The sequence below is a fragment of the Anabrus simplex genome, chromosome 4, assembly GCF_040414725.1.
Source record: "Anabrus simplex isolate iqAnaSimp1 chromosome 4, ASM4041472v1, whole genome shotgun sequence".
Taxonomy (NCBI): domain Eukaryota; kingdom Metazoa; phylum Arthropoda; class Insecta; order Orthoptera; family Tettigoniidae; genus Anabrus; species Anabrus simplex.
Genome location: NC_090268.1, coordinates 226,204,990 through 226,218,203, shown reverse-complemented (window position 1 = coordinate 226,218,203; position 13,214 = coordinate 226,204,990). Strand labels below are relative to the sequence as shown.

At 38.8% G+C, this 13,214-nt stretch overlaps 1 protein-coding gene across 3 annotated transcripts in view; it reads left to right on the top strand.

Moving 5' to 3' along the window:
- The window catches only part of Atg17 (autophagy-related 17), a 210,585-nt gene that overhangs the window by 77,258 nt on the left and 120,113 nt on the right, over positions 1-13,214 (top strand). For all 3 annotated transcript variants that reach the window (XM_067145389.2, XM_067145390.2, XM_067145388.2), the window contains exons 6-8: positions 820-1,108; positions 12,081-12,251; positions 12,532-12,903. In XM_067145389.2, the coding sequence (XP_067001490.2) occupies positions 820-1,108; positions 12,081-12,251; positions 12,532-12,903 (832 nt within the window). The remainder of the gene's footprint in view (positions 1-819; positions 1,109-12,080; positions 12,252-12,531; positions 12,904-13,214) is intronic.

Genomic DNA, 13,214 nt, shown 5'->3' with positions numbered 1-13,214 from the left:
GAAGGGTACATGGGGAGAGAGAGAGCGCAAGCATTTTAATTTACGCCATCCGGCTGATTGCTTGTCAGTGTCGACGTTGTGTTTTACTTTAGGCCTAGTAGACAGCAGAGTAAACCAAATCTGTCTTAGGCATCTATGGCATTTTAATGAATTTGTCAGGTAAACACCATATGTGTCTCCAGAGATCTTTTACGTGCTGACATTAAACAACATGGAGTGTTGAATGGACTTCTTTCCACCATTCAAAACTTCGACAAGCTCTGCTATGTTTGAACCCGGAGACTGACATTCTACCACTGATTCACAAAGGGAGCTACAAGTACTCTGTATTAGGATCTTTTCAAAGATAGCTATTCCAGCTAAATGACATTGCACTCCTGTAGATGACCAGGAGGATTTAGATGCATTTTCAGTGGAGTTCATACTCTGAACTTGTTGAATTCATTATAATGTCTCCTAAAGAGTCAAGAGGAAATTTTGTTACAGCATATACTTACGGTAGCTAATTTTTTTTGTAAATAAGCTACCAAGCCTATAATTTATGTGACTGTTGATATCATGGTCATATCACAGAAGTTCCAGTGTATGTGTGAAATGTCACTTGAACTTCACACCCCCGATGCATGATACAAATTGATACAATTGTGAAAATGTTCATAATGTTCTCATTCTTTTGACAGCAGTTTGTTCTGTGTTTCTAGACTTTTACCATCTCCTTAATCATTATTTCTTTTTCTCCTTCTCCTGCCTTTATCCAGCCTGGGGAATACCTAAGAATTTCATAGAGAACTTGCATTATTGTGTAAAGTATCTTTACAGCTTCAAGGATGACCTGGCAGTGCTGTCTAAGATCCCTATGATCCCGGCCCTTCTCATCTGTAAGGAAGAAAAGAAGTCTGAACCTGACAAGGAGCTGGGCCAGGAGGAAACTGTGGCTACCAAGGAGTCGAGTAGTTTAACAGAGGTCAAAGAAGGTGGAGGAGACCTAGTTCAGTCCACTTCAGACCTGAATGTTGATGCCAAGACTCTTCTGCAATGGATCTCTGCCAAGGACAATCAGAGCAGCTTGGAACAAGTGGCAGAGATGTGCAATCGTGGCTTAGAGCAGGTAATGCCAGAACTGGCTTCTTGATCTATTAATCTTTCTGTTCCTCATTTACTTAAAGCATACTGAAAATCTGGTCCTGACAATCCCATTTCATCATCATCTTCATTGGTATCCCAGGTACTGTTAAACCTGTTTCATTCTCCTCTCTTGCACTTGAAATATCAGTGCTATGAATCACATATCCATACCATCACAGACATAATTCCCTCATTTTCTCTGCTATTGGAATAACCTTAAGTGTTTTCGTATGTGGTCTAATTGGGTCAAACCATTGAAATATCTTAATTTCTACCATTAAGCAAGTTGGGTCCGTAATTCAGATTGCGCAGCTGTAAGCTTGTATTTGGGAGATAGTGGGTTTGAATCCCACTGTTTGCAGCCTTGAAGAAGGTTTTCTATAGTTCCACATTTTTAAATTTTAAATTTGTTTAATGTCCCACTAACTACTTTTTATTTTTTTTATGGTGTTCGGAGATGCTGTGGTGCCGGAATTTTGTCCCGCAGAAGTTCTTTTTATGTGTTGGTAAATATACTGGCATGAGGTTGATGTGTTTGAGGAGTTCCAAATACATCTGGGCTGAGCTTGGGATCGAACCTACCACCTAGAGCTCAGGTCAGTGCTCTGTCGCCTGAGCTAGCCATCCCAGCGGTTTCCCATTTTCACACGAGACAAATACTGTGGTTGTGTCTTAATTAGGGCCATCCCTTCCCATCTGTATGTTACTGGAAACCTTTGGTGTGTTAGTGCGATGTATAACTACCATACTAGCAAAAAATAAAATTATATTGCATTCAGTGGCTGCTCCTTCTGTTGTAGTCTAGCATTCAGTTTGACGAGGGGTAAGTGGTCTGATTATTGTGTGTTCGACTTTTATTTTATGTCAAATATAACTTTCTTGTTAGAGTCTGTGTCAAATGGGAATCATTTTGGCCTCAAAAGGGTTCTCAGAATTGTCTAACCTCCTGCGGGACTAAATTTTGGCACCTCGGCGTCTCCGGAAAACCATAAAAGAGTAGTTAGTGGGATGTAAAGCAAATAACATTATTATTATTATTTGAATTGTCTAACCAAGGGGCTGGTACGTAGTTCACGTTATCCCACCCTCTTAGTGCGTTGCACTCGGTAGAAAATTTCACAGCATTAATTATTGCTTGTGCCAGGCCAGAACATTTTTTTACTTCATAAAAATGTCCTCGGTGGAAAATTCTCCCTATTTGATATGTACTGGGGCAGTGACTTTGTTTAATTCAAAGTCGGCTAATTCGAAATACGCATATTTTGAAGTAAATGTCATTCCCGAATTCAAATATTTGTCTTCATGTGTTACTTTGATCATCATTCAAAGATAAAGGGTAGGATTTTCCACCTGTTCAATACTACTTAAAATGTGAAATAATTAAAATGTTACATTTTTATTGTCAATATTTAGGTACCGGTTTCGGCATTTTTTATGCCATCATCAGCCTAGGGTTAAGCAAACAAGGACATTGAGTAAATTACATACATATGTACACAGATACCTTCTAAAATACCTAGCAATTTATAATTGCATCACAACATAAAACATTTGACTGCACAAATATCTCCTATATATATCATAACAAAGTTCTAGAAAAGAAGTAAAATTATTCTATATACAGCTCTGTACATTCCTATCACCTGGTAATGTTAAATGCTGCAATTGTGTATAAAATTATAGTAGCCAACAAGTTTGTGTAAAATCTTCTTTCTTGACTATCTAAACAGCTGATTAAAATTAGACTATTGACCTTAGAGCAATATATAAAATCTTTTTGAACGTTCTATCTTTAGAGATTTTAGCATATATACATTATTAGCTATTTTTTTCTTTTTACATAGTATTACTATATAGTATAAAAGGGAAGACCATTTTATTGTCCGATGTTTGTAAAAAATAGTTCCTCATGGATTATAATCAGATAGCCATCATAAAATGGTCGGATTTTTAGAATCAAGTGAAAAACTTTCATGACATGTATCTTGCTTAAATCTTACTGAAATAGCTTGACTTAGTAGGGTATAACATGGTTTTTGAACATATATTTCAGTAGTATATTAAAAAATGTGAGTGGACTGAGGCCGTAAGTTGATAGGTGAGATTTCATGAAAAACAATGTTTTCAGGCGGTCAAACGTAACTCTGGAGAGATCTCAATTCAAAGGGACCTAAAAGAAATTGAACACTGTGTAAGTATGACGTAAACGGATCAAGAAGGTATTAGGCAATTTTAAGATAGAAACTCACCTCAAGCACCACGTTACCGGCGAGAAGTTAAAGAGGAACTGGCGAGCGAAACTGCCGAGCAGAGTGTCAGGCAACAAGCCGCACGCATCAGCGGGGAATGGGAGCGTGCCCGGTAGGGGGACGGGGAGGGGAGGTCGCAGGAACAGGTGAGTAAGAGTCGGGGGGGGGGCGTGGATTCCGGTAGGGGTAATACGCCAGCGTATTGCAAACTGTTTTATATATTGGTTGATCTTTTGGAATTTTAAGCTTGCTAATAACTGAAATGAGTATATCAAATAGGATAGTAGGTTTTTCGGACAGTTCATTAAGATTAAAATTGGGGTTGTAGTATTTTAGAAGGTATCTGTGTACATACCGTATTTCACGGCATAATCGTCGCACTTTTTATACCAAAATTTTCGAAAAAAATTGTAGGTTGCGACCATTATACGATGAATATTTAATATCAGTATTCGTATTACTCAAAAAATGTATTTATAACTAAATTGTATTTGATACAAATTTAAGATGCACGTAATACTCGCATTTATACATCAAAATAATTAAAATAGTCTAAAAGAAAATTCATAATTTTTCGCAACAATTTGGCGAACGTTTTTCCAACCTGAAAATAAAAATGAACGTATTAAGTTAATTTGTCATTAATTTGAGTATTAAAGTTAAAATATTACACTTGCAAAAAATTATCGCTTTGTTGTGAAATGCGGACTTACCGGTACGCAATTTATTCCAAATCTTCGGTGTCACTATCGCAGGTTTCGCTATCTGATGCGGCGTCCTCGCCTCTGTTAATACCAGTATCAGATTCTTCGTCTCCCTGCCACACTGCGTCATCTTCGGAACCGTGTAGTGCATTCGAAATCCCTGTCCTTTTGAAGCTCTTGGAGACTAGTTCAGGTGGTATATGATCCCAGCTCTTCTTCACCCACGAGCATAACAAGTCCAAGGGTGGACGCCTGATATTTCCGGCGGGCGTCAATTGCTGATCGCCGCTCATCATCCACTCGTTGTAAAATCGACGTAAGTGGTCTTTAAAGGGTTTATTAACACATACGTCTAGTGGCTGCAAAGCAGATGTTAGGCCACCAGGAATGACTATCTGTCGTGTCTTATTTGTATTGAGAATTTGCTTCACTTCGTTCACGAGGTGACCTCGGAAACTATCTAAAACAAGCAGAGCTGGTTGTTTTAGTAGTGCACCAGGTCTTCTATTCCACACAGTTTTAACCCAGTCCAGCATGAGTTCTACGTCCATCCAACCCTTTGGTTGCACTCGTACATGAATTCCACGGGGAAACTGTATATTCTTAGGCATCGTTTTCCTCTTGAAAATGATGTAAGGCGGCAACTTTCTCCCGTCAGCTGTAATGGCTAGCATTGCCGTGCATCGCAACTTCTCAGTACCGCTGGTTTTCATTAATACACTCCGTGATCCTTTTAGCGCAATAGTGCTGTTGCGAGGCATATCAAAAAAGATTGGAGTCTGATCGGCATTACCGATTTGAGAAAGCAAGTACGAAGTTTCCTTGCGCAAACGTATGACAAATCGGTGAAAATTTACAATCTTGTCCGTGTAGTCAGCTGGCAACTTTTGGCTTAGTGTTGTTCTCCTTCGCACTGACAGATTGTGTCGTCGCATTAACCCCTTAATCCACCCACGAGTCGCCTTAAACTGAGTTACCGGTATGTTGTGTTTGCGCGCTACCTCCTGTCCCTTAATTTGTAACATTTCATATGATACACTGCAGCCATTGTTACGTATTTCACTGACGTACCTAAACACTTCTTCGTCAATTATAGGAAACTTCCCTGTTTTAGGACCTCTAAATGCGCGTCTAGAAGGGTTTGTGCTTTTTAGCTTGTTTTTTACTTTACGCCAGTCACGCACCAACTTTTCACTCACAGAAAATTTTCTTTCTGCAGCTCTGTTCCCGTGCTGTTCAGCGAAGGCAATTACGCTTAGCTTGAAGCCCGCAGAATAGTTTCTATATTTACCCATAATCGCTTATACATGCTTCACACGTTAATGTTTTGCGATATAAATGACTTTCCGTAATTGTTCACTATTAAAACAAATTATTTCTGCAAACATCCAAAACACAAATTAAAAACTTAAATTCTCACGCACACATGTCTACAGTAATCACGTAAATCTGAAACAAATAAATGCATCTGTGATCTGTCCATTCCAGAGCAGCCAATACTGTTAGGCAGCAAGGAAGCATGCAACAATTTATCAGTTTAGCTCGTTGGTTGCGACACACTACTGCGCTTGCGCAAAGCTCGCAAACCGGAGCTCTAGCTAGCGCGGTGTAGATCTACTGTATAGTTGACTGTATTCCGAGACGTCAGTAACAAACATTCATTTTTTTCAATTTCTTTTAAACATACGGTAATTAGGTTAATATTTCTTCCCAGTAATTGATGATTTTACATTACATTACTGACGAGTTTATAAAATAAAACTTTAATAGCATTGGATAATAATTATCTTGACTGCTTGGATAAAAGTTTTCATCCCATGCCCGGACACTTATGACGTAGTAGTAAGATAAGAGTCTAGCGATGACAACTGATACATCGTAAATAATTCGGCTGAATAATTCCGTGGAAATCTGCGTTATCGTCTTGGATTTCAATTCGTGCGCAATAACACAGGAGCCGGCCCCATGGTGTAGGGGTAGCGTGCTTGCCTCTTACACGGAGGCCTCGGGTTCAATTCACGGCCGGGTCAGGGAATTTTACCTGTATCTGAGGGCTGGTTCGAGGTCCATTCAACCTACCTAGCCAGTATTTCCTGGCGACGTTGCCGATAAGCGATAACTTACAGCCTTACGTATTTCAAATGGGAACTCATAATATGTAGGGGGTGAATAAATAGTACACTGTCTCGCGACCACGTTGTCAAACTGCCGATAGTCTACCGGTAAGCCCTGCGTCGTACATATACCGGTATTATTTATTTATACGTTGTGCAACATGTCGCAAACGTGACTGTGTTGCCAAATTGCCCATAAACCATACACGTATTTAAATTGCGCATTCATGTGCAACTTACGTTGCAGTTCCATTTACCTTTTAACCAGATTAGTGAACAAAATTTGGACGTGCGACGATTATGTAATTAAAGGTTTAAAGTCCGATTTTTGTATTGAAAATAAAGGATGCGACGATTACGCGGTGGCGACGATTATGCCGTGAAATACGGTATATATGTAATTTACTCAATGTCCTTGTTTGCTTAACCCTAGGCTGATGATGGCATAAAAAATGCCGAAACCGGTACCTAAAAATTGACAATAAAAATGTGATATTTTAATTATATCACATTTTAAGTAGTATTGAACAGGTGGAGAATCCTACCCTTTATCTTTGAATGTAAATCTTTTTTCAATACGGACCAATTATGAAGTTTTTGACGTTACTTTGATCGGTTAATTCGAAATATGGTTAATATGTAATTCTAAGTTCTCATCAGGCCCCTAAACTATGTCATTTGAAATCAGTACAGTAACCTGGCTGCTGTAGAGCAGTTAACAAATTGTCATTGTAGATGACAATTAACGACTGTCTCGTATCCCTCATTGTCGCATATGCTCCATAATAGTAGGTTGGTCCTACTTCAGTTTTTGAGGAATTAAAGCTTTTATTGCTGCTTCTTTGTTACTTTGTTTATCGCATTGTCAACGAGCCTTATTATTGTCATGAGGTACACGTGTGAAATGGTCGCAGAGTTATTTTTGTTCAAGTTTCGTAGAGTCTAAATTTGTTTATAATGGAATCGCAAGCAGACGAAACATCGGAAACGGAGTCTTCTCACGTGCCCGCCGGCTTAAGACACAAAGTGACAGTCTTATTGATTCTGGACAGTGTCATCTCTACCCGCAATGCCCCAGAAAATGTTGTGAATGCAATGGATGTAATAGATTTCGACAACTTACAGAAACTCACTTATGCTGCGTACCATTGACTCATATTTCAGAAAAGAATGACATTGTTTTTCAGTGTTTGCCTAACTAGTAAGATGTTGAAATGCATTATTGTTGGAACTTGATTTCTCTGTTGGTTACCATTTTAGAATAACTTTTTATTGGCCACCCTGTCATACATAGATTTTTTGCGCTTTCATTTGTTTTCGTGTGTTTTGAACATCGCGGTATCGATGGTTTCAAATGAAGTCAAATAGAATATCGAGTGTGCATTGTATCAGGATGTAAATATGAAAGTTATGCGAGTACCTCTTACCATAGATAACTGCAGGATTTCTTTTTCTTTGTCAGTATCGGATATAAAGGTTGTTTTTTTTTTTCTTTCTTTTTTGCTAGGGGCTTTACGTCGCACCGACACAGATAGGTCTTATGGCGACGATGGGATAGGAAAGGCCTAGGAGTTGGAAGGAAGCGTCCGTGGCCTTAATTAAGGTACAGCCCCAGCATTTGCCTGGTGTGAAAATGGGAAACCACGGAAAACCATCTTCAGGGCTGCCGATAGTGGGATTCGAACCTACTATCTCCCGGATGCAAGCTCACAGCCGCGCGCCTCTACGCGCACGGCCAACCCGCCCGGTGGATGTAAAGTACCACAGACCGGAAACGATTTTGTGGCGCACTTAACCCAATTTCTGGTCTGTGAACCTTGCATAACTCGTCAATTTCAAAGTTCTTGCTGCATCCACTTTTTATTACTGTATTCTTTTCATGGTTGTAGACACTGCCTGTGAGTTGTTTCAAACCATGTACAGTAGAACCTCGATAATTCGAAATCCGTTAATTCAAAATCCCGCCTAATTCGAAGCAGCTCTCGTTCCCGGAAACATGAGATACAGTTTTGCATGTTATTTAAATTGTTTAATTCGAAATACGAATAATTCATAATTCGAAGTACAATGTCGGCCCCATTACCGAAATTCAGACTTTTAATTCGAAACTGCCTTTACATTTTAAAAACAATAGTATGTTAGAGTAATTTCAACTCAAAATTTATCCGCTCCGCGTCACGATAGAACGCGCGTTCCGGAACGTGGAGGGGTAGCTTTCCGCTCTTACACCCACTTTGGTGGGTCTACAGTGCGCTTCATGATTGTTAAGTTGAATGAAATCGGAATTCTTTTGTATTCAACCTTTTAAGGAACGCCGTAATATCACGTAACAGGCAGTGTGCGGGAAAACAGAATCCGCGAATACTGGCGATGCCGACAGTTGGCGAAAAAACGTGGCTCATATAATAAATTCGTAGGCACCGAACAATATTGTCATTGCCGGTGAAACTGCATTGCTTTATTTTAATGCGAGCCCAAACGCTCTTATTGTTTTAAAGGAGAAATTGTCAACTGGGAAATCGTACAAGGGTGAGGGATGGGGGTCATAGTAGTGCGTTGCAATGCACATGGAAACGAGATACTTTATCCCCTCGTCATAGGAAAGTTCGATAAACTACAATGTCGGGCACTTTCCATGCCAGTACAAAGCATCTAAAAATGAAAACTGTACAGAAATCCAAAAAATAATGCATTTGCACAGGGGAACCGGCATAATTTATCCTCGTCTTTGAATTGTGCGATTTTTTCCTTTTGTTGCGTGAGGTTATGTTTGTCAGTGATTTATTCAAGTGCATTATTTGAACATTGTAAATGCACCTTGTTGGATACATTTCGGAAATAGCTTTTTCCATGGCATTTGAAAGGTTTAAACTGTGAATCGAAGTGATTGCATGTATTAATGGGTCTTAGAATACTTTGTGACGCGGCAAGTGTTTACATTTCTGAAGTACGAGAGAAGTGCCATGGCGGGAAATCGTACAAGGATAGAGTCATAGGAAAGTTCGATTTTAAGGGCATTGGGTACTTTCTGTGAAAATACAAGGCATCAAAAATGCATACAGTATAGTAATCCAATTAATAAAGCACTTGCACATGGGAGCCAGCATAGATTTCTCCTCATCTTTGAATCATGCTTTTTCTTTTTTTTTCTTTCTTTCATTGTGTGAGGTTATGTTTACCAGTGTGATATCCGAGTGCATTATTTGAATACTGTAAATGCACCTTCTTGGATACATTTTGGAAATAGTTCTTTTTCCTTGACATTTGAAAGGTATAAACTGTGAATCAAGGTTCTTTTTCCTTGACATTTGAAAGGTATAAACTGTGAATCAAGGTTAACTGCATGCGGTAACGGGCCTTAGAATATTTTGTAACGCGGCAAGGGTTGGTACTTATGAATTGCGAATTGGCGGTTAATTCGAAATCACGTAATTCGAAGTCCGATTTTTTAGTACCGACGACTTTGAATTAACGAGGTTTTACTGTAATGGAATTCGCTAGAGTCGCACATCCTTACTGCCAGTAGTAGGTGATTGACAATAGTATTGTCACTTCAGTTTGTTTCGTATTTACGAAAAAGTAACAAAAATAATCGATAGGTGTGTTCTGAACATTCAGGAAGAGTGGGCCAGTCTATTTATGTATGTAAATTTTAAGACTGATGAACCCTGGACTTCTTTATTATTACGTACGTCTCTGTACCATACTCAGTAAAACCTGAATGCATAGTTTTTCAAGGGGGAGGGAAAAATGACGATGGATGCGGGAAAACGATAAATGCGCGCGACATAAAACAGGGGGAAAGCAAAATAATAAAATATGGGTACTGTATTTGGGCATTTTTCTTCATGTAATAATAATAATAATAATAATAATAATAATAATAATGGCGTGTGGCCTCCGATGCTGGGTGCAGATCTTTCGAGTTGTCGCGTGATAGGTGATCTACGCGCTTACGTAAATGTGGCTCTACCTAAGATGTATCCTAATGAGTCGGTTGGCGCACACACACAGTACCCGAACTGTCGGAATTAACCAACGAAAGTTAAAATCGCCGACCCGATCGTGACCTCTTGAACTGAAGGCCAACATGTGCTAACCATTTAACCATGGAGTCGGACATGTTCACACTATAACACAACGGTATCAAGCCATTGCAATCATGATATACACGATGAAAAAACCCGCAACTTTTACACCGTTTCATTTCACTTTTACTTACATCTCGGTGTAATTAGAAAGCCTTCAAGGCCAGTTCTCTTATTGCAAATTAATTGCTGGATTAATTGTTGGAATTGACACACATAATTTTCTTCTTTTTCTTCTCTTTTACAGGGCATACCCGCTTTATGTTTTTCACCTACGAGATCAGTAGTTCTCAATTTGGAGCCCAATAATAATACACTATCTATACATAATAATGTTTGAAATACAACGTGAGGGAGTCTCATAAGGTTGTTTATGCCGATCCAGGCGACATTTTATCCATCTGTGCAGTTTGTTTTTCAACAAGTACATGTGATTTTAACACACCTCATCATGTTTAATCTATGAAACAAAATCATAATTCATTACAAGAGGTCACTCCTAATGTGAAAAACTTTTTTAAATTATAAGCAGTCTGTCATTGAGCGAAGATGATTATGATCATCGATTTATACGAACAAACACTCACAGCAAATTATTGTAACATCTTCATGTCATTCATTCCACTTACATTTTAAGCAATTTTAATGGTCACTATTTGTTTCAATAGACATAATATAATCTTGCTGATTATTTTTAAATTGTTAAAATTCGTATTTTATCAATGTATTATTAGACTTTTTCATTATATATACCGGGATCAGAGCCCTGACCTACCTTGGATTAAGTTACTTCTAGCTGATGATGCTCAAAAAGCATGTCCTAATTATAATATCTATTAATGGTTTTATCCTAAATATAAAGGACTGTCATGTATTGGAAAGATGGTTTTTATTAATATAATAACTTCTTATTCTGAAATCCAATACGGTTTTATAATGAGATTCATAACTTACAACGTTCTGTGATGGTGTGGGGTGGCATCAGTATTGATGGCCGTACGAATCTTGTCGTTGTCCGTGGTAATCTTGCCGCTGCGGGGTACATCGAGCAGATACTGCTGCAGCATGTGTAGTTGCTGCATGGCCCTGAATTCGTACTCATGCTCGACAATGTTAGGGCTCGTAGTGCGCATCACCAGAGCTGTTTTGCGAGAACTGGACATTCAAGAGCAGTGAGTCCCAACCTTCATCCCATAGAGCATGTGTGGGATAAGCTTGACAGAAGTGTTTTTGGGTGTCCTGTTCCACCACAGACTCTCCAAGACCTCGAACAGGCTCTCATTGAAGATTGGGACCTGATACTTGCAACGTGACCTCCGTTGACTTACACGGAGCATGCCACATAGGTGCCAAGCTCTGATAAATGCTCATGGAGGACATACACCATAGTGAAGCTCTCCAACTGTGATAAAAATCCACCCTGGAGGACTGTTATCACTTTGTTTTTGCCCCTATTTGGACATTTCAGTTTGTGTTCTGAAAATGAACGCGAATCCATTGATGTTCTTTTGTATACTTCAGTGGTAAAGAATAAAGGTTTAGTTGGTAGTATACCTGGGTGTGAGGTATTGTTTTGTGGAGCGTGGCATACGTTCAAAAACATGTTCCCCCAATTTTTTTGAACTGTGTATTTCACGTGTAAATGAATTCAGACCAATAACTTTCCCATCACTGGAGGTTTGTGTGTTAGGAGGGTTTCCAAAAACACTTGTACTTTTACCTCATACACTCCTTAAAAAAGTAAGTTTTTAATATCTTCCCAGTTACATGCTCTCATCTGTATTGTGTTTTTAATTTCAGTTTGACAGCAGAGTATTTGAAGCCCTCAAGAATGACGTGGATCAAGCATTGCTTGCAGCTAACAATCAAGGCATGAAGGAAATTAAAGGATTAGGAGAGAGACTGTTTGGATTGGAGCAACTTATGTTTGAAGCTAAAAGAATTGTACAAGAACAGGGTGATTTAGCTCAGGTAGGTTACTTTGTAATGTCTTTGACTCTTTTTAAGGATTAGCAAAAGCGAAGGATAAAAAAAATTGTTTTAACACTAAGCACAGTTAGATTCAGGGATAAGATTTTAAAAATATATTTTCCACTGTCACTTGAGTTCATTTATGCTTCTTAAAACAAAAGATCATGATTATCAAGAATGAACAAATATGTGCAGCATCTTTGAGGTTAGTCTGTAAAAGGTAACTTTTATACTTGGCTTACTTCGGGATGATACGTGTAACTTTTTTCTTCAATTATAGGCATTTCTTCAAAATCAAAATCGAGCCAGCAATCTCGGTGATGCTTCCATTCTTCCTGATCTCTGTGCTTCTCATCGGCGTCAGTTGCTGGTGATGCTCAAAAACCACCACCAGTTAAGAGATATCCGTCGGCGTTGCACCCGTGCGAAGGAGGAGTTGAGCACCAACCTTCACACAAGATTGAGATGGGTCATGTACGTGGAGAACTGCATGTGCGAGATGGACAGCAAGCTGATGATTTACCACGAGAGTCTGAGGAGGCTTAGGAGGTCTCTGGAGGTGGTGCAGCAGATCCATCTTACTCCCCAGATGTATGTCACTGCTGTCGGAGAAGTGGTGCGACGGAGAACGTTTTCGCAGGCATTCCTTACGGTAAGCAACCAGTATGATTTTAAAATCTAGATACAGTCATGAACACGAAAATTGGCATGCCTATTATAAAATTTATTTACAACCTTACTTTTCATCGTACAAATATGGATGGATAGATATCATATTTATTGGTGGCAAAGTTAGGGCTATGGGCTCTTTTGCCTAATTACTCTTTCATAATTTTACTAATATGCTATAAAATTAAACTACTAATAATAATATAATGAAAATTATAGTAGTAAAAAAAAACATTAACTATTAAAGTAACCCTAATACACTGAAACCTCGTTAGTGTGTTCCTCTTTAACACA